This window comes from Argentina silus, assembly GCF_951799395.1.
Source record: "Argentina silus genome assembly, chromosome: 15".
Lineage (NCBI taxonomy): Eukaryota > Metazoa > Chordata > Actinopteri > Argentiniformes > Argentinidae > Argentina > Argentina silus.
Genome location: NC_139669.1, coordinates 16,040,818 through 16,062,839, shown reverse-complemented (window position 1 = coordinate 16,062,839; position 22,022 = coordinate 16,040,818). Strand labels below are relative to the sequence as shown.

The following is a 22,022-nucleotide window of genomic DNA, read 5'->3' as shown; positions in this document are numbered from 1 at the left end:
ATAGAAACCTTCACAATGTGTACAGTGATAATCCACTTGATATCATCATCCAAAGTAAATTAGCATCCCATAGAAAACATGGTCTAAATATCACAGATTTTTAAACAGCCAAATAGGCCTTCTTATTATCCTCCTTCACTAACATCGATTGACAATATTGTTGATCTCAACTGACCCGCTCCTGAAAGTGCCCCTCATTTGATCCAATGTCATTTTGCGAAAGAACACTAATAGTTCCATTGTAAGTGGCATCATTTAGTATGGAAGTTTTGGAAATGGAATACCCATTTTCAGATAGCCTACCATACAGCGTGTCCGATCGATCCAACGCATCGATCGCAAGAGAACGGTAAAAGTTAGGCTACATTGTAGAAAATTGCTTAAATATTGTATGAGTCTTTATTATCATCAAAAAGTAATCCACAGTTTAATGGTCCAAATAGCCTCGATTTTGCCAAGGGCCTCAAGCAAGGCCTTAAATAACTTCCATCAGCCATCAATTGAAGCTGTCCTTAGAAATGTCTTTAGAAATATTACATTTTGTATTATAGTTGGACAACTCAGTTCATCATTACTAACTTGTAATTTTAGAACTTGATGACATTACAATCATTCCTCCATCATTGCAAAAATGTTTATTAGGCTACATTACCATCTTGCATAATCTTGCAGTAGCAAGTTAGAACCTACACTGATATAGGTTCTAATATACTAATATAATGTATTGTACTAGTTACAGCTGGCTCTATAAGTTTTCCACGCTGCCCAAATTCTCTGAGCGTGCCCTGGCTGGAGTAGGCACTACCATATGATGTCAGCATTTTATAAAAGTAAGAGAAATGCTTCTATCATCCGATCTGGGAAATAAAATTGGAAATACATTGGGAATTATCTTTTTGGGCAGAACTACAAGTGAGAACTACAACGGGACAACGAGTGGCCACTAGTTTTTGCAGCGTGCCTGCCAGGCGGCTGATTGGTCCCTTGGCTTTAAGTGATAGATGCTAGAATAGTCTGATACAGTATCAGACTTCACATACCTATGTTAGGGAATAGGTGAACTCATGATATACTGTACGCAAATTCACCAGCCTTATCAGAGTGTACTGTACCGTGTCAATTAACCCATCCCCTCATTAAGGCCACACTGCTGAGCTGAATTGGAAGTTACAGAATGTGCCTTTAACCTTCAACAAAGAGAGAGGAGAAGAGAGAGAAGGCCCTAAGTGTGACAAAGCACATTTTGAATCAACAACAAAAAAACGAATTAACATTGTCAGAACTTGCAGATGGCTTTATTACCAAACATGCTTTTGGTGGCCCTTTGAGAGTAGAGCAAAAACAATACAAAAGTTTCGCCAACTAGAGAATTTGTCAACATAGTCAATTCTGTGTGGACATAAAAAAACTATTAATTCGACCCAAAGCAATTGTGCACAACACTTAACACAGCCGTCGGTGGGAGAGAGGAGGCGGGAACAAGGGATTGACAACATTACAGCTACAACAGCAAAGTACAGAGAGAGAGAGAGAGAGAGAGAGAGAGAGAGAGAGAGAGAGAGAGAGAGAGAGAGAGGGAGAGAGAGAGAGAGAGAGCTCTCCAATCTTGATAAGAACTTAAGACAGAATGGCATTGAATTAATCATTGTCAGGGGAGACAGGGAACGTGCTTTTAATTTACAGGAGAAAGAGGAAGGGAGCCAAATTACGGAGTAGAACATAGTTTACTAAGGCTCTCTCTGAAGCTATGCTTTGCAATATTAAAGATGAAAGTACTGCGTCGTCAGTGCAGTCAGAATAATATGGGGAAGGACGATATAACAGTATATGTTTGAAACAAACATGCTTCTTGTTTGTAGCCAAATTACATCATGCTCTCTTGCACAATCACCCTGGTGAGCTCATTCTATTTTTTATTGAGATGGTCTCAGTATATTTCGGTGATGAAATGAGCAAGTAGCATCTTACAAGTCAACCCCTCAGTTCTCTCCCTTCCCTCTGAAAACTCTATCATCGGGTAAGAAAAGCTTCTAAATCTCGTTATAAGCTCAGAGAGGATAGAGCCCCACACCATTTATGAACGGTGCATTAGCGCCTGGGGAAGTTTTAAAGAATTATACCTACGTTATTCTATGCCAAAAATAATCATAACAATAGTGGGTCAACTTGACTGATTTTGAAGCTGCTCTTGTTTTTGTTGTCCAAAACAAGATTGTTTATAGAGAGGTGACTCACACTGGTTTTGTTTTCAGCTTAGTGTTTACCTTAGGGCTATCTGACCTCTTCCACAAACATGAGCAAAGAACAACAAATCGTTAAGCTATCAAACTTGATACAGTAAATAGCCAGGATATTCCCCTGGAGTACACCAACTCGAACGTAAGTAATGCAAAATGGATCAAATTAGAGGAAATGTATGGCTGACTATTTCAGGCATTCCATTATAAGCTGTCTGCTTCTCAAAATCATTGTGTGTTTGCTGCTTGGATGAAGACCGTGGCAAACATGCTTAGGTTGAGCCCTCTGTCACAGGCTCTGGGAGGGTGACTTACTTTGAATGTCTGACTTTTCTTGGCTTGACTATTTCACATCTAATTATAGATACAGCATCCCAGGAGAACAGTGTATATTGCATTTTGTAAGAGCAGGGGTATATCCTTCCGATTCCAAGACATACTCTACTGTACTGTGGGCCATTTTGAAATCCAAACATCGAAATATCTAAGGGAGCTGCGTCCGAAAATGCTTGTAATACAAATAAAAAGATGTACCTTGAATGTCACCAACTACACCAACTTCAATTTGCCATGGCAAGAGACCAAGCAAACAAGTGTATAATGTATATCCTCGTTGATTTGTTGCATGCAAATGCTGCCCCGTAGTGGCCATAGGGTAGACTTCAGTGAGGAGAAAGAGCCTTTTTCAACCATGTATTCCAGCAGTTCAGAAAACACCGGATGTCATACAGTATCCCTGAAAGTCACCTTGTGACGCATTTCCAGACGCCCTGAAGGGCATCATCTTATGTCTGGTGGTGGTTCAATCATTGATAATTAAAGAAGTGTTCAATCAGCTGGACATCATGAGAGAGTGCCTCTCTAGAGGTCAAGTACACATTAACGTCAGAAGTTGAGCCAAGAATGTAGACTGAATGTGTTGTGGTTGCACTCTGAAAACTAAACTAAGAGGGTGATCCATCAGGTCTGGGCCTGGGTTTCAGCTCTGCTTAGTGTGCTAAGGTTTAATCATTCTTGTCACAAGGACGGAACGGTCTGCGGACTACCTTGGTTCTCTGCTTTAAAGATCACAGCGGCTATCTGAAAAGAACACATTTATGGTCTGCTTTGAAAGTTCAAAATGGATCAAAAAAACAATGTCAATCTCAATTTAATGGAAAGCAATCTGCCTGCGCAGCCTCGCTTTAGTTATATGGTCATGAAATAACATCTATATTGATCAAGTGGATCTAAAATCCAGGTCATTTCTGTAGGCCTACCGTAACAGACACTGCAATTCTGGTGCCCAAATCAAGGCTTTATCCCTACAGACTGCAATTCCCCTAATGTTCTTCTCACTGGATTGGATAGTTAACGAATATGGTAATCACCTCATTTTGCCCTCTGATGTGAGTTTTTACCATATTGCTTACACCTATCAAACCCCCACAGGTCTCGGCTTACATAACGGTCTAGGGGGTAGGCGGTAGGGGCTAGGGGGTAGGGGGTAGGGGCTAGGGGGTAGGGGCTAGGGGGTAGGGGGTAGGCGGTAGGGGCTAGGGGGTAGGGGGTAGGGGGTAGGGGGTAGGCGGTAGGGGCTAGGGGGTAGGGGCTAGGGGCTAGGGGGTAGGGGCTAGGGGCTAGGGGGTAGGGGGTAGGGGCTAGGGGGTAGGGGGTAGGGGCTATGAGTTTGGCTTGGATTCAGGGCATGCCAGGAATTTGGAGTTTGTCTTTCCATAGTCCTATTATGACAGGAGAAGTCTGGACTACCTAAAACTAAATGCCCTGCAGTGTTTGAAGGTCATATAGTGTCAGTCTATGGTAGTTTGGGGGTAATATCATGCTTTTTACAGACACAAACAAAAGTTTTGTGACAGTTTACAGATTATGATAGCACAATCGTGATTAGTGTCAGATAAGATCGGAGATCGGCAGATCGGACCGCAACCTAGTCCACCTCAAGCCCATGTATGAGCCTCTAGTCCAGCAGCACTCTCTGTGAGTCACATGGGGAGGACATTGATGGACATTTCACATTGCATCTCGGACTACATTAACTTCTGTGTGGAGAACACCGTACCTACCAGGAGGGTGCGGTGTTTTCCCAACAACAAGCCTTGGATTACAAATGACCTAAAGGCCCTCCTCAATGACAAGAAGAGAGCCTTCAGGTCTGGTGGTAAGGAAGAACTGAAGTGGGTGCAGAGGAAGCTCAAGGAGAAGCTGAAGGAGAGCAGGGACACCTACAGGCGGAAGATGGAGGACAGCCTGCAGGAGAGCAACACAAGAGAGGTGTGGAGCAGCGTGAGGAAGATCACCGGCTACAAGCAGACTAACGACCCGCAAGTGGCTGGAGATCTGGACAGGGCCAATGAGTTGAACCAGGTTTGACTCGGGGGGCTCATTGTCTCCCTCCCCCCAGCTCCACCAACGACTCTCCACTCAGTCCTCCTTCTCCTTCACCTCCCCCCAGCTCCTCCAGCCCTGCTCAGCTACTAGACCAGTCCCCCTCCCCTCCCCCTGCCCTGTCAGGACCCATTCATACCTCTCAACTACCCCTTTGTCCAATTCAATACTCTCTCCCTTCCCTCCCCCTCTCCAGCCCCTCCAGACTCCATTTATGTATTCAAGTATTTTTGTCCTTCTTCTAGCTTTGTGACTGCCTATGGCCTCTGGTGGATAGATGAATCACTTCATCAACAAAGGTATTCGTGGTAAATCGTTTTGGATAAAGGCATCTGCTAAATGCCATAAATGTAAATGGGAAATGTAAATGGAATTCCGCATCAAGAAGGCTGCGGGCCCTGACGGTGTGAGCCCAAGCTTATTAGGAAAGCTGGTTCTGTCCTCGGTGTCACCCTGGACATTGTGGAGGAGGTAGCCAATAGGAGGATGAGGACCGAACTCCTGACCATCATGGACAATCGATCCCATTCCCTATATGACACTGTGGCAGAGCAGAGAAGCTCCTTTAGCAACAGACTATTGTAACCACGTTGCACTAAGGAGCGCTATAGGAGATCTTTTCTGATTGCCGCAATAAGACTGTACAAGTCCTCCAGCGGGCTCAATCAGGGTGATCAGAATCAGGCTGAGGGATGTTAAATCATACTGGACTGTTTGCATACATACTTACTGTATATAATGTTTCAGATGTCTATTTTATTTTATTATTCTATTCTCACGTTATTGTGTTGTTGTTGTTGTGACGTGAGCTACTGTAACACCTTAGTTTCCCCTCGGGGATCAATAAAGTACCTATCTATCTATCTATCTATCTATCTATCTATCTATCTACCTATCTATCTACCTATCTATCTATCTATGTCTGACCAAAGCCTCTATAATCTCTTGGTATGCTACCATTCCCTGCATGAATCAGTTGTAGAAAAGCCTATGTCCAGCAGGTGTCGCTAAAATACTGTACATGCTTGTACATATTTTCACCTAATCAAGTTATTTCTCCTTAACCACAACCTGGTGTTTGAATCTGCTGTTCAATGATCATTTCAATTCATTATTTCTCAATAAGCTTACAGCGGTCTATCATAACGCAAACCAGATAACGTTGTTTAACTTACATTTGTCTGAAGAACAATGGATGTTTTGAACAAACCATCTCAAACATTTGAAAATGTTTTTGCGTTTTCCGGCTCAAGCGAAATTTGAACATTGGAATGTGCCGACCGAATGTGTTTTGCGTCCGTCCCGTGAACACCGGAATAAAAGTATATCGAGCCTCCAAATGTGGCACAGGAGGGCACAGGTCTAACATCAGTTCTCCATGCCCAATGTTAATTTCCCCTTGTTGGGGAAAATGCCAAACCGATCCTAGAACAGTGTCTAACTACTTTCTGCCAACAGGTGGGGGGAGTCACGATAAGTAAGCGGGAACCAATCAGAGACGTCGAAGGCGTTTCCTCAGACCCCGGACTTTTATTGCTGCTACGATGCGCGAAGTTAGCATCGATCTGTCCCGTTGTTCTGATGTTGGCATACAGATCTAGCTTCATGAATAACCGTGGACCAAATACGACACAGGACCTGATTATGCCGAGATAAACGCAACTGTCTGCCTTTCTATCAGATAATGGCATGCGATGGTTCGACTGACGATATTCCGGACAAAGTGATGCCCCGGCCACCTCCATGCACGTGTAATAAGAAGTGCAACAACAGCAGTAGTAGCAGCGGCAGTGCGCTTTTCCTGGGGTTCTTTCTGTTGTCTCTCTCTCTGCATGTGGCCACACTGGTATGCTACTTGGACCTCCGCTCTGAAGTGAAACGGGAGATTTCCTATCAGAAAAGGGACGCAATGTTGACCCTCGGTGGAACTGATCTAAACGACCCGGCGTTCTCTCCCGGTTCCCAGCGGGTGGACACCAGCGACCGTGCAGAGGGTCCCAAGGTAAACCTACAAAACATCCCAGCACGGAAACCATAGCAACCAGGTTTTGTGTCTTAACCTGACGTGACACATTTAGTTTCTGTTCTCGACTCAGTCGAGATTAGTGAGCACGCTTTGACAGGTTTTGAACCCAGAAGTGGCTGGTCATGGCAGTTATCTTGCTTTGGAATATCGTTGTAATGTGTTGTGAGTGACCTCTGCACACTGACTATTCACACAGTGTCATGTGGATGATGCTCATGACGTTTGTCAGAGGAGGTCTCTACTGAGTATATTAAGCCACGTCTTGCTTCTCATCACCTCACATGAAATCCTACAACTTTAAGCAAAGAGTTGGACACCTGTCATTTTTGGTCAAATATATAAACACCCCTTGGAGGCGAGATCTTAGAATCGGGTGACAAAGGGACCTTCCTGACCGGTATCGGACTAGGTCAAAATATAACTGACCCTAACCTTTGGACATTCAACATCGGTTTGCTGGTCATAGAATCTCATTAAGGAGGCAACAGAACAACTAGGGGAATGAAGTTCAATCTAATCCCAACTCAACAATCAATGGGTTTGATAGTGTAGTGGGTGTAACATTAGAAGTGGTGGCAAATCATCTCTCTTTGGAGTATTTGTTGATTAACCGTTTTACTGTCCAGTGAGAGTGTTGGATAAAAGTCAAGATTCTATCCTCAAATCACAGATTATGCTTTACGTCTGACACGCTTCACACAGAGCTTGCTTGATCCACAGAAAGAGGGGGTGAACATGAGGTAGCAGGTGTAGAGAAAATTAGCCAAATTGCCAGCAGGTGTAAAGCCAAAGGGCTTATCTGATGCAGTTTAAATGTATTAAGTTTGGATGGGCACTTGGTACCTGGACCTGTTCCAGTCACACCTGATTTGTGGCTTTTCTGCTCCCCAAGGGTGTGATGGAATGTTCATTGAGTGTCCAAGACATTTACGACCTGTTGTCAGTCACCTAATTCGAAAATGGAACTCCTAATTTTCTTTTGCACTGCCGGCACACTTAATTTTCCTATGGTCACCTGTTCCAAGTGCTTTAGGCCTGAATGTTGAATGCACTTCTTTTCAAGATGGCATTGTCATGATCCCTACGCACCTTGTTCAGTCTGGGATTATAGATGTTTTTAGTTTCTTGGAGTAGCCTACTTTTACCATTGTTAAGTGGCCACAGGAGTCATCAAAGCAAATGTAAATGTATTGAAATGAAGGTCATATTTAGGCCTAGCCTATGTGAAAACCCATAGCCCTTCCAAATAGATTTCAATCTCCAGTCTCATACCTTATCCTTAGCTCAGAATCATCAGGTGACTGATGTGTTTTTTTTTTTCAAAAGCAGTTCACAGAGTTTCCGTGCTTTGAGAGATCCTATTCTTTTGTGTACCTTCTTTACCTTTTTTGGTGGAGGGGGGGGGGGTATTTTTCCAGTAAAACCCTCTGTGAAATGGGCCTGGTATTTAGGCTAGCCCAGATGGTGATGCTCCGTGAGGTGAAAAACTGTGGCCCAGCTGTAAATATTTAACAGGCCTGCGATGCTGTCCCATCCAGATGCCTGCATTAAACAACCCTGATTACACATCCCACAGTTTACATAGTTGGAGAAACAGGAGCATGTGGCATTTGGATGGAGCGGCCACACTTGTTAGCTTTGAGACACTTTAGCTTTGAAGATTTAAAAGGCCGCTAATTAATAGCTTTTTTTTTCCTAGCCATTTGCTAGAAATGAAAGGTTGTTCTGCTAGTTGGCACTTGGCATACATACCAACACGTTGACATCCTATGAAGATTTACAGTAACTCTGCATGCCTTTGTAGGGCATGAAGGCAGTAAAGAGCCAAGGGGTATGAAGCACATGAGGAGAACCTAAACCAGAGGTAACCATATAAGAGGATAAACACATTAAACTTCGCTTGTTGGAGTGTGTTTATATCCATTGTCATGTGTTTTTGAACACACAGCTGCCCAGTTTTGTTGTAGCTTATCAGAAGTTCTTAGGTTTTTGTTTTTTTTGACATCGCTCAATCACAGGCTCTGAAAATTGGCTGTTGGAATCGTGTTTGGCTGTATGAACAGACGAAAGTGTAAAGCCATATGTCTGTGTGTGCACCCAGAATCCTTTGAGGGGCGAAAGCCCCCTATATGCCAACAGCTGGGGCCGAGATGTGGAGACACCTGCGCACCAAATGAACAGCGAACGTTGCGGCTCGCAGGACCATCCGGAGGCCTGTGTGCCGACGAACCATTCAAGCACATAGTTCTCCATCAGGCTGGAATTCCCATGCTTATGAGGTCAGAACTGGTTGGCGGCTGGTCAGGGATATGGACTTTAACTGTTTTCAGCTTGCCTGACACTGCCTAGGGTGTTCGACATGATGCAGCTCATCTCTCTCTGTGGGGTTCCACATCTGAGTCGAGGTAAAAGAAAGACCCAAAACATAAAGTTTCCTGTCTGACGTCCAAAGGTTCCTCACTGGGTCTGCAGGCTGCCTGCTTGAAACCAAAGTAAGGAGCATAGAGAGGTCATTGTACTTCTATGAGCTAGGCTATATGTAGCCTATTTCATTGTAATAGGCTTAGGTTTAGTCAGGTTCTATATGGCTACTTAATGATTGAAAGTATTTAAATGACCAAAGACATGAGAATATGAGGGCAACAAGATACCCCCATCTATGATTCATTGTCAAGCAATATTGTGTTGACACATGCCAAGGACAAGGATTGCTCAAGAGATGTCAGTCACACAAATTCCTTGCAGATGCCCAACAACAAGTCATATTTGTCTATATCGCCATATGTCTTATGTCTGCACTTCGTGCTATCATTTATCCTGACACTCCAAAGTCTTGCCTGAGAATGATCTTTTAGATTGCAAGGCTCGATGAAAAGGAGGCTTTGGGTGGTCTTGTTGTGTAACGTTGCTGGATTTCTCTATCTTGTCTCATCCTGGGAGTCCTCCAAAGATGTGTTCATATTCCCAAATGGAATGCGACTATGAAAGATGGAACTCTGACTTTGAGATGGAACTCTTAATCCTAAGGAGAATGCCAGGGGAGTGTTCCCGCTCATGGAGCGGAGCTACACAGGTCGTAGGTCAACCCAGAGAGTTCAAGTGAATGTAGGTCGGCTAGAACAGAGAGCTGCCCAAAAAAGTCACCTAAGTCCACAGGCATGCGGTTTGTCCTCGCAGTCACCCATGGGAAAAATAGCCTTCCTCTGATGTAGCTTCGTCTGTCCTGTTTTCAGGGATGAGCTCAGACGAGCTACATGAGAACCTTTCTTCCTGTCCATTTATTTAGTTATTCATGCCACTTCTGAATAGGGCTGAAACCAGGTGCCCTATGAATGGGGGTATTGCTCTCAAATTAGCCACAATTCATGTCCTGCCTTTGTATAAAAAGGTGAATTACAGAGCAGCCGTGCCCAGGTGACTGTCTCAAACGGTGAGGACACAGACAGAAGTGACTTGAGTTACAGGATGGGTTACAGCAGCAGTGGCACAGACAATGGCCCAAGTTGTCCTCAAATGTGCATGTTGGCTGGCAGCTGCTTGTCACCCAAGTTGTCTTTGTGTAGACACACAAGAATAGAAGGAGGGCATTTGTGACATATGTCCCTACTTTTTCCACCAAAGGTGTTGCTTTGTGTTACATGTGAGGGTAAATGTTAAAGGTATTTTTCTGTTTGTTCATGTTATCCTATTTTGTGACCTCGGTCCACTTTTGTGTCACTGATCCAGTTCTGTTGTTTTCTGAATTGTGATGGATGTTTTCTACAGTGGTTAAAGTCGTGAGCCTAAATGCCTCCATCTTTCAACAGGTGATGTTACCACACAGACATACTGATTCCCACGCCATAGACGACAGCAGGAGCATCACTCAGCGAGGAAAAAGGAGTCCACGTAAGCAAACGGACTCAGGTGTGGGCATCACCTCAATCATCTTTTGTGCGATCAATGACTAGTGTTCTTGTTTGAACGTTGTCCTTCCTCAGTTCCAATTCTCTACAACGCCCTTTGTTGTTTAGGTTCCCTTCCATGGTAGTCATATTGCTAATGTTACCTTCTTGTCCTTTTGTTCCTCAAATGCTCCAGCTATCCTACGAGTTTCCTAGCCTCAATTGTGCTGCCTGAATTTCCACTGAATGGGGATTTGATGCACTGTAATGACAGTCTTATGGTGGCTTTAAAGCACTTAAATTGACTGTTTTTTCTAACAGTTTGTTAATGGTTTCTCACATTTTGTAGAATTGTGTTTTTACTGCTTATTTAACAAAGCAGCCCCACCACATAGGCTAATGTTCCAGAGTTTATAGACTCAAGGATTTAACGGAGTGGGATTGATTATTACTTGGATGGCAAACAAGGAAAACAAGGGTTAGGGAGGATTTCACCAATTTGAAACAGACAGCATAGCTTGTGTTGATTTTGCTGTCTCTACAATTATTTCAGAGTTCTAAACTGATACCTGAGGACTTTTGGGCCTACTCAGTTGTATAACTGAACTCCTTAATCCTTAGGCAATCAGAAAATGTAGCCTATGTATCCAAAGTAATAGTCTTCCACATCCAGTCATTTTAGCAAACTACCAGGTGGCGATACAGTATACAATCAGCCTTGAGATCTAGCCTAAGCCTCCATGGATTTCATTAATTTCACTGATTTTGATTTATTGCAATCAATAGCTTCAGCAGAGCACCATATGGTCAATATGCTTGAATTTGCGTTTGTAGTTTTGTTTTGAGTGTGAGCTATGCAAATAAAAGCGGTGTCTTTGAAGTTCCATGTCTGAGCGCAACAAGTGCAGCTTGATCACAAGACATTCCGACGTCTGTGGCGTGACACACAATACTCTAGGGAAGTTTAGTGATTGTGTTTAAATCAGAAGAAAAAACTCACCTTTGAGACGTACTACATAAATCAGTAAAAATCCCTAGCCTCTAAACACTAATCATTCCCAGGTCTCCTCTGCTCTGAAAACACAGACAAAGGTTTTTGTAATCTCAGCCTCAGATCTGTGTGTGTGTGTGTGTGTGTGTGTGTGTGTGTGTGTGTGTGTGTGTGTGTGTGTGTGTGTGTGTGTGTGTGTGTGTGTGTGTGTGTGTGTGTGTGTGTGTGTGTGTGTGTGTGTGTGTGTGTGTGTGTCAGATGCTTGTAGTCCTAACGGGCACCAGATTCCAGATAGGGCTGCTCGTTAAGAGAAATCCATGCGGATGCATCCAGTCATTTAGCCAGAGGAGAAACACTGGCCATATGTCTGAGGGGGACTCAAACTGTGAGGTTTTAAGGTTAAATGGCCTTTGTAGTTGTAATGACATGGTAAACACAGGAATAGCGAGACGGCTGTTTGAAAGGGATTCCTCAGCTGTGTGCACACACACGTATGTGTGTGTGTGTGTGTGTGTGGGTGGGTGGGTAGCTCGTCTTACAAGCAATGACCACGATACCCCACTAGCATGTATATACACACACACACACACACACACACACTCTCTTGCATACACACACAGACACACATGTGCGTACACACAGACAAACATACACTTTCATCTACATTCCCCATCTGGGCCTAATTCAAAAGAAAGGATTTTGGCAGGATAAAGTATCTCTCTAATGATCTTCTCCAGTTCCACTGCCTGTGAATGCTTAAGGCACTTGTTCATACAGAGGAGGTGAAACCACACTTACAAATTGCTACACTGGAAGATACCGCAGACTGACGTACCTTCACTGAATAGATCACCTATTTTCTATCCATTTTGATTTGTTATGTTATGCTATTCAATGAGCCTCCACTAAATTAGACGTAGACCCTATTATGAAATGCTCGCCAAGATTGCTTCAGTCTCAATCACACTCTGTTTTTTGTTTCTTTCAGCGTCAACTGGAAGAAAGAAGGAAAGAAAAAAAGGTAATATCATTTGTAAAACTAATTTCTTTTCGTTTATTACCACTCTTGAGTCTCCGGGATCAATTGATTTACGGCTCGAGAAGTCGAGACCTTTCCAAGTAACATATTTCTAGCCTTTGCACTCGTAGTCCAAAAAACGGATGATGAGGAGGCGCGGCACTCCAAATTGTTTTAGGAAAGTCAAAACATTTTCATTTTTATGTGGCCATGTTCGCTGACATGTTTTGGCTTTGTTGTCCAAGTCCTCATCAGACCATGGCACATTTCTATGTTTTCATCCTCTAGGGCACGCTAAGGAAAGCTATACAGCCGAGATGTCTGTCCTGTATTTCCCCAGCTGAAAATACAAAAAGAAAAGATGGAGTCACTTCAGAGTCCCTATCCTATTTTGAGTGCCAACCATCTTGTCATGTTTTCCCTCTCCAGGTAGGAAGAGATCTCCAGGCGCACAGGGCCCCGCAGGCCCCCCCGGAGCTCCGGGGCCACAAGGGCCTCCAGGTATTCCTGGGATCCCCGGCATTCCTGGGAGCAATGCTGTGGGCCCCGTCGGACCCCCTGGGCCCACCGGCCCGCAAGGAACTCCCGGCCTGCAAGGACCAGCAGGTATACAACTTGGCTCATCAAGCCAGCGCACGCTAACATGGCTTTTAAAAATCTCCTGGCCACACTACCTCTCCAGAGATGCGGTGTGATTAACAAAAGTAGATATGATAGATGGTGTAATGTGTACCTAGAGTCTAAAAAGCCTTCAGAACCCGTGGGAGATTTGCATGAAAGTTTTGAGTTATACGTCCAGATTTCACTGTTGGATTCGGCCCTGTGCTGGGAACACACTACAGTACATTGTTTCCCAAAAATCCCGTAGTCGAACTCTCCTTCACACTGCAGTGGAGAACAGGTGGTTTAAGTTGTTGGACATGAGGCTCTCACATTTAGCAATGTTGCAACATAATGTCAAACATTGTGTGGGATGGCTGTGATGCATCTCTAAACTATGCCATTGTCTGCTTTGTTTGGGTTTTCATGTCTGCTTTGTTCTTAAGCTGTGTAGCTGGCCAGGACTTATCATCATATGTGTATTTTGCTCTCTTTCAGGGGTGGTGGATAAAACCAAAAGAAGAGAATTCCAGGTACAGTACGTCACAGCTCACAGAATAGTGTTACTCGCATACATCAAGGAGTTATTGTACAATCGACATTCATGGTTGGAGGCGTAATGTGATGCAAAAGATTAATTATAGATACGATGTACCTCTCTGTGTTTCTTTCAGCCTGCTGTGGTACATTTGCAAGGACAGGAAACAACAATTCAAGTGAGGGAAGGTAAGTGTTGCATCTTTACTGTGGTCCTCCGTGGCTCAGTTGGTAAAGCATGCCGCTAACAACGCTTAGGTTGCGGGTATGTAAATGTATGCACTCACTGCAATGTAAGCCGCTTTGGATAAAAGCGTCAGCTAAATGGCGTATATTATATATATATTACTTGGCACGCTGAATACACAGGCAACCTGTTCAGGGTTAATGACTATGTTTGACTTTGTTCAGTACAGTAAAACTGACTCTCAGGTAGATGGCTCTGTCATTGTTCTATTGAATGCGTGTCTGATGATGGCTAGCCTCACTAGCCAGGCTTCTAGCCGACATACAGAGCTAGTGGCCGAGACTTGGGTGTGACTGTAGTTTGTGTTGACTTTACTGGCCTTTCTGTCATGTTTAGATTTGTCGGAGGGCGTCTTGAGGAACTGGAAGATGGTGTCCATCCACCACCGGGTGTTTAGGATGCACTCCCGCTCTGGGGAGCTGGAGGTCCTAGTGGACGGCATCTACTTCATCTATAGTCAGGTAGAAGTGAGTACGGTCCCTGACCTAACTCTTATATACATACTCCAGTCCCTGACCTAGCTATTTTATACTCTAGTCCCTGACCTAACTCATGATTCTAATTCTAAAGCGCCTGACCTTAGAAGCTCCAACTTTCTCTCTACAGCTCTGTTTGACATACTCACTACAAAGCTGTGCTTGTTTTGCCAAGTCATAAACCATCGTAACGATGTTTGAGAAACAAGCTCTTTTCCACTCTTTATTTAACCCTGTCTCCTTTTCTCTCACCCACACGTGAAAGCCTTTAAACTTTCATGTCAACCATGAAAATCAAAGTATTCTAACTGCTGTTCTTTTATGTTCTCCCTTCCGAACAGGTGTACTACCTCAACTTCACGGACATCGCCAGCTACGAGGTGATGGTGGACTCCAGTCCGTTCCTGCGGTGCACTTGTAGCATTGAGACAGGCCAGCGCAAGTTCAACACCTGCTACACAGCGGGAGTGAGCCTGCTGCGCGCGGGCCAGAGGATCTTCATACGCATGGTGTATGAGGACACACTCATCAGCATGACAAACCACACCACATTCCTGGGTAGTGTGAGACTGGGAGAGGCTCCACCTGCTGGCCACCACTGAGTACTACAACACCACCGACTTGGCTCACAGTGTGAGTAGGAGGTGTCAATAGGCCAAGATCTAGGATCAGCTTACCCGCCCCATATACTAACCCTCCATAAGATGTGATGCAAAAACTGACCTGAGATCAGTGTTTGACCCTTATCCCCCTGGGCCCCACACCAATGGATGTGTCTCAGGCCCTGTTTGAAATACTTAGAAAAATGTGTCCTTCCCCAATACGTCAATATGTTATGAAATGTTACGGATCTGAGCAAGGTCTCTACTATAATGCTTTTACCTGTTCAGTCAGATCAGTCTGAACTTCATGGCCTTTTTGACTTCACATGTCATTCACCTGCTCGGAACCAAGAAGACCGGATTAACGGGAGAGAGAGTAACATGGAGGAAGCCGGTCAGTGGCTTGCGTTCATCTCTCCCGATGTCCCAGATCTGTGGTTATGAGAGAAAAGGTGACAATAAATGGAGTCTGTTGACACCTCTTTTATGTCAATATGGACATATTAGGTAAATACAGATGGGTCGAAATCTCCTGTTCTTGGCATTAAAACGTTATATCTATGCATAGCATTGTTCATCTACTCTGGAACATAAACACCTCTTTTTATAACCAGGAAGGACATTGCGCTGACATACTGTTTATACCTATGTATTTGCACACATTTGCACTACAGCAACCCTACAGAATAACAAAGTACTATTTTTTGTTACAATGCTAATGTTATTATTCTCAGTTCTTAGTTACCGTGTGAATGGATTCTCATTGAAAAACATGAATATCATTTATAAGTCACTGTACTGTACATATGTATATAAAATGGGATATACTTTTTGTACATGGATTTGATTGATGGAATAAAGTTGTTTTTCTGTCTAAAAGCGTTAGTCTTTTGTTGGCATATATTTTTTTTTTTCAACCTGTGGTATTGATTTAAAAGGTTAAAAGTCCTCCTTTTATATCTGACTACATTGGCACAGTCTCACAGAGACTGGCGGGAACAAATTATGTTCTTTTGAATGAAGCCATTGTCCGTATTCAAATTCATCGTGTGCTGCGAGTAGTTACGTGAGGGAGTTTCACAATGTTCTGTAAAAATCATCCGCAATCTTATAACGCAATCTAAATGAGTTCCATCTTCAAAATGAGGAGCAGCTAAGAGAGCCAGGGACAAGTGTCAAAGACAGTTCCTCATTTCCAATCTAATTTTGAAACTGAACATATCTGAGTTCCGGGTTAACTAAAGTGTGACCCCACCCTGCTCGGTGTTGAGAACATTCAGAACGGCAAGCCTTACAATGCTGTACAGTGTTGTATTATTGGCACCAGCACTGACCATATGTCTCAGCTTTTTCCTGGTATATAAAGTCAGTCTCTTAAAGGATGATATAAAGAAACTTAAAGGGGACATTTTCCACCAGTTAAACCAGCCATATTCAGAGCAATTCAATGATGGGGTGTTTACTGGGCCCTCCAAAGCCTGGAAGGTATGTAAATGGTTATGCTGTTTAACATTTACCTCATTGTCTTGAGCTCTTAGCATGGTACTGTATCATAATGAGAGCCAATTTGTTTTGACTACACTGTTTGCGTTCAGGAACCAAGGCCAATTACACCAAACTTGCGGCGCATGCAAACGACGGGTTCAGTGAACGCATCCTGTCGAAGAATGAAACGAGAACAGGGAAGCTGTAGAAGTGGGTATGCGTTAAAGGAAATAATGAGGGGTACATTCAAGACAAAATGTAAACGTGGGCAGCATGTGTCAAATGTTAAGAAATGTTTCACAAGCTTGTGTTTTATGTTGTTGTTTTTTTTACTAGCTCAACAGTCATTTCTGCAACTATCAGCCAACACTGCAGAACAGCCATTTGGGAGAGGTACTACATCCCTCATTTGACTCTGACGTCTGAGTGTAACTTTCATAATCAGCTGGCTATTATTTTTTCCCCCGAGGTAATGTAACCATCATTCCTTGGACCATTGCCTTACACCAAGGGGAGGCCATCTCATCAAAAGAAAACAAAATCATTGTCCAACAAGATGGTTATTACATAGTTTTTGGCCAGGTACCATCTACCATACAAGTTAACATCTCTTTTTCTTGAACATCAATACACCTAATGTTTCGTTTTTGCTACAAATATTGTAATTTGATGATACATGTTACTGTATCTATATTTAAACAATTCCCAGGTTTGGTTCAGTAGCCCGGGCACCATTATGGGATATATAGTCAGAAGTAGGGGGTCCAGTATGTCAGGGACAGAGCAAAGATCCACAGAACTCCTTCGCTGCCTGCAGGAGATGCCCCAGAATAACAGTGCCAATACTTGCTACACTGCAGGTGAGCCCCCAATAAGCTACACTTCTTACACTGAGTAGTGTAATTCTGATAGAATAATTGCCTTTCACCTGCATATGCTGCTGTCTATCCCAAGTGTTTCCCCAGTTCCAACAAGGCATAAAACTCAATAGCATTAATTACAGAACTGTAAGAATGTTTGGTTGGTTACAGTTGATACCTCTCCTTGCTGCTGTGTTTGACTGATATCCCTCTCTCTCCTTTCAAGGCATAGTGAATCTGGGCCTGAAGGATGAGCTAGAGCTGGTGATTCCAGATCGACCCCAGGCTCAGATCTCTATGCATGCAGACTCCACATTTTTTGGTATAATACAGCTGAATTGACCCGATCAGGGGACAGGAAAGGCGCTATTGTTCAATGTTAATGCAGCCTGAAGCACACATAGATGTCAATTGTCATGTCCAATCTGTTTGATTGTTACTGGATTTTATTACCGTATATGACATGTTATTTGTCTGTATTGGAAATATCTTACACAGGAATGCTGTCAAATATGAGCTGTCTCATCTTGTATAGGATGTTTTCCCTGTCTGAAATTGTTAGTGATTAAGAATAAATGTTCTTCACATCCAAAAGACTTGTGGACAAGCATAGTTATCAGCAGGATGTGGGAGGCTGATGCCATGTGGACTCTGCTTACATACACTGATAGTGACAGCAGGAAAGACATTTGTATTGGTGAATGTCATCCAATTGTAGGATAAGGCATTGTGGCTAACTAAAATATGGTAACAACCCTCACCAAGGCATAATAATAGCCCTCAATATTCTCATATAAGAATGGCTGAATACCCCTTAGAAACTGTAACAACTTCCCAACTTCTGTAATTTTACATTCATCCTTGGACAGAGAAATGTAGACGCAAACATTTAAATGTGAGATTCATATGATTTGATAAATCTGAATAAATATGACATAAACGTTGTCCTTTCAACTATCCTGTACTTTCCTTCAACTTTGAGTGTACAGTGTGAGTAATGTTCTTATCTGTAACGTGAAATAACAAATCACTTGTCACTATTGTGTGCAAGTACTACGCATGTCCTTGTCTCCCTGTCTTTATTTGTTGGCTGTGCCACATTCTTTCATCGCATGCTATTTCTGTGTGTCTGTTTATACCTTTCTAAAGGGCTTCCCCCGCCTACACACTGTTTATTTGTTCTTCCTTTCTATTTTAGAAAGGTTTCCGCTTTCCCAGGACTATAGCAGGAACAAACAGGGGATACATTTACCTAGCTTGGAGGAGATGTATTTTCCGGTTGACATAATATCCCTAAATCTAACGTGACACATGGTAATTCTAATGATAATACATTTCAGATTTGGCATATCCAAAATAACTCATTCCCATATGTATTTTTGTTATCAGTTTATTGAATTTCCTGTTTTCATCTTGTAAAAGGCCATTTTATATCTCCAATAAAAATATGAGCATATTAAAGGGGCAATCCGGGATTCAAACAATTACAAAGCGGGATCCCTGCCACATTTTTTGGTAAACAGCTGACGGATGGGCCTGGAGAAATATAACTACTCTCAAGGTCATAGAAGGAGCTGTGGCTGCGAGTACGACCATCCATGAGATCAAAATGATTGTTTTAACCATGTGCTGAAGCTATACAGTGTTTGTTTGCAATTATATGGTTTATAAACAATGGAGTAAAACAAGCTTATAGTTCGTATGATCATGATGGGGTAAGACAGTTGAACAAAGCTCACGAAGCATTTATAAGTGATATTCTTCAAGAATCAATGGCTATACTGTATATCATGAATATAAAAGTCCCAAAATTGATACACCTATCCCAGATCTGCCCTTTAAAGCAACACAATGAAATGTTCCTGCTCGGCGCTCTTATTTCGATATTTATCTCTTTATTGAAACGGCTTGTCATGACTAATATGTTTGCTGAGTAAATAAAGAGTCAACAAAGCATATCTGGTGTCCACAGGCTTTTTTCCTCTCCTCTGTTTTTTTTTATGAGAGCCAGCTATAAATGGATGTGCACGCATGTGAGCTGTGATGCAGAGTCATGTAACGTTGTCACATCAGCGGCAGGAGAATGATCGGACAGACACTCGTCAACTCCCTCCTACTCCTGTGGTCCTCCAGCAGCCTGTACACTGCCACTGGAATGCAATATCAGGACCAAAAGGTAGGATCTCATAAATAAATTATGTATTTTCGAACAATAAAGTACTGATAAAGATATGAAGATCATCACCTTTGATATGTATATTGTACAAAGGTTTGGTGTGTGCATTGGCTGATGTAATGGTGCATGCACAGTAGACACAAAAAGAAACATCTGCCATGTTTGTTTTTCATCGATTAACATTCTTTACTTTACATGTTAATGCACTGTATAATTTATTTTAGCTCGTATTGACACATGTTTTTCTCATTTCAAATTGTATCATTTCAAGGAGCAATCATGGTGTAACCAGAACCTCTCGTCTGTTCCAGTGGGACTGGACCTGAGGTTGAAAGGACTTAATTTGTCCAATAATTTCATCAGACATGTAAACACGCTGGGTCTGCCATACCTGCAGAGGCTGGACCTGAGTTACAACCAGCTGGATCTCATCTCTGAAGGGGCTTTCAAAAACATGGCTCAACTTCAAGAATTGAATCTGGCAAGAAACACGTTGAACAACAACGCTGACAGTAATAGTAGAGCCATTGAGTCCCTCCACAGGCTGAGGAGTTTGGACATGTCCATGAACGGCTTGAGTGATGATGCAGTGGGACTCTACCTTCACAACAAAGCCTCTCTTAAACATCTTGAACTTACAGGCAATGGTTTGACTAAGCTTACATCAAAGCTGTTCACAGGGAGCAACAGCTTGAGAACCATTAACATCGAGAACAATCTGATAACAGATATAGAACAGGGGACATTTGAAACCTTGAAAAAACTTGAAACATTGAACTTGGCCAGAAATAATCTTGTGTATATTTGTGATTTTAAACTATATCAAGTGAAAGTCTTGAATTTGAGCCGAAATTCAATAGAGTTCTTTGTCACCCATGAGGATGGAAAGTTGTACAAGCTTGAAATATTAGATCTGAGCTACAATAATCTTCTTTATTTCCCAATGGTTCCTAAGACCAATAGTTTGAAATACTTCCACTTACAAAACAACATGTTGGGTGCCTTAAAAACAGAGACCCTGATAGCAGAGGCCAACTCTCTATACAAAGAAATAACAAGTGAGGAGGATAATGCAATAGAAAATAATAACATATACTCAAACTGGAGGCTGATGCCATTGGTCTATATGGATTTGAGTAGTAATCACTTCAGGTCATTCCCATTGGAAACGTTGAGCGATCTGACATCCTTAGAAACCCTGAATTTCAGTCAAAACTGCCTGCTGGATATCAGCTATAATGCCACAAAGGAAGGTCAAATGCATCCACAACCTTTATTTCTCTCACTCCGCTACTTTGACCTGCAAAACAATGACATTCAACATTTGTCCCCTGTCTTTCTCAAGGCCCTTCCAAAAATAGAGACTCTAAATCTCCAGGAAAATTCTGTGAGGCCTTGTGCTATCCTGCATCCTGAATTGGGGCCATCTGAAACAGTTCAACAAAATATAAGTCCTAACATCTCCTGTGTTTCCTTCAGGCAAATCAAGACCCTGAGACATCTAGACCTCCAAGAAAATGGCATAACAATGCTCCACTCTAACACATTTGAGCAAACACCTTTAGCCTATCTTAACTTGGCAAGAAATGTAGATATGGTCATGGAAACAGGTGCTCTAGAGGGCTTGCAAAATAGTCTTCAGTCACTGAGCATTAGTGGCAATAACATGACTAACTCAGACTTGTCTTTCCCGTGTTTGACTGCATTGAATCAATTGAATGTGTCCAACAACAATCTTAATGTCCTCCATGACTTCATCAGCTGTTCTTTTTTGAGTGAACTTGATATAAGAAATAATGGTTTTGTGTCTTTAGATGATTATTCGCTTGATCATTTGACTGTACATCTTGATGTTTTGTACATCAGTGGCAACTCTTTCAACTGTTGTAACACCAGCTGGCTGAAAATCCTTAACAAAGCCAGTGTTAAAATTCCAGACCTTGACAATGCTGAGTGTACCACAAATATCAATGGTGGTATGCTTTTGACAGACTTTTTGCAAAACCCTTCAATGCACTGTTTATTTGATCTTAATGCAAAGACACCTGGACTGAGCCTTGGGCAAGTAGTAATTATCATACTGTTTATGATTACAGTATTGATAACATTACTTGTATTTGCAAGGATAATATGTTGCCAAGGATCCTCCTTTATAGTGTGAAGAGCTCTGTTACACATGTACAACCATGGTATCTTGTTACTTGTGGGTGCAAAGCTATTCAGATTATATATAGTGTATGCATTCATCAAATCCCAAAAATAATTGAATAATAAAGTGTTGACTGATACACACCGAGTCACCATACTTCCACAGCTTTTCGAATTAGAATGTAAGATGGTATCTCTTGCCACAAGCAAATAAAATGTATAGCTCATGTAAAATGTGTGTGATGACAGACTTATTTATTATTATACCCCAGCGCTGGTCACAGTCACTGGACCACAACTAACACCTGGGTTCTGAAGCAAAAGTACGTACTTGTGTTCTTTCAACCTGT

The 22,022-nt window shown here is 42.5% G+C and overlaps 3 protein-coding genes across 4 annotated transcripts; all 3 read left to right on the top strand.

The window, feature by feature from the left end:
* Positions 1–6,199: 6,199 nt before the first annotated feature.
* Positions 6,200–15,830, top strand: LOC310815939 (ectodysplasin-A-like). Of its 2 annotated transcripts, none has more exons than XM_083685901.1 (8): positions 6,200–6,624; positions 10,455–10,536; positions 12,512–12,544; positions 12,971–13,147; positions 13,640–13,674; positions 13,816–13,867; positions 14,262–14,392; positions 14,743–15,830. In XM_083685901.1, exons 1-8 carry the CDS (start codon positions 6,307–6,309, stop codon positions 15,001–15,003), a joined length of 1,089 nt encoding a protein of 362 aa, XP_083542027.1. In that variant the 5' UTR covers positions 6,200–6,306; the 3' UTR covers positions 15,004–15,830. The 2 variants fall into 2 exon arrangements, with proteins under 2 accessions (XP_083542027.1, XP_083542026.1); XM_083685900.1 differs by having other exon boundaries at positions 10,455–10,554.
* A 469-nt stretch (positions 15,831–16,299) lies between these two features.
* Positions 16,300–18,400, top strand: LOC310816040 (tumor necrosis factor ligand superfamily member 13B-like; the record flags this gene model as incomplete). The annotated part of the gene is made up of 6 exons (XM_083686046.1): positions 16,300–16,488; positions 16,599–16,698; positions 16,825–16,881; positions 16,958–17,070; positions 17,198–17,348; positions 17,575–18,400. 6 exons carry the CDS (start codon positions 16,300–16,302, stop codon positions 17,688–17,690), a joined length of 726 nt encoding a protein of 241 aa, XP_083542172.1. The 3' UTR covers positions 17,691–18,400.
* Positions 18,401–19,431: 1,031 nt separating this feature from the next.
* LOC310816039 (transforming growth factor beta activator LRRC32-like) lies at positions 19,432–21,889 on the top strand (the record flags this gene model as incomplete). The annotated part of the gene is made up of 2 exons (XM_083686045.1): positions 19,432–19,524; positions 19,796–21,889. The coding sequence occupies 2 exons, from the start codon at positions 19,432–19,434 to the stop codon at positions 21,683–21,685; spliced, it is 1,983 nt and encodes a 660-aa protein (XP_083542171.1). The 3' UTR covers positions 21,686–21,889.
* Between the last annotated feature and the right edge of the window lie 133 nt (positions 21,890–22,022).

What these genes read in the sequence shown, in the direction of transcription:
- LOC310815939 (XM_083685900.1), top strand. Translation starts at nt 6,307, where the DNA reads ATGGCATGCGATGGTTCGACTGACGATATTCCGGACAAAGTGATGCCC. An exon ending in ACGTAAGCAAACGGACTCAG is followed by an intron (nt 10,555 to 12,511) that starts GTGTGGGCATCA and finishes TGTTTCTTTCAG; the next exon opens with CGTCAACTGGAAGAAAGAAG. An exon ending in AACAATTCAAGTGAGGGAAG is followed by an intron (nt 13,868 to 14,261) that starts GTAAGTGTTGCA and finishes TGTCATGTTTAG; the next exon opens with ATTTGTCGGAGGGCGTCTTG.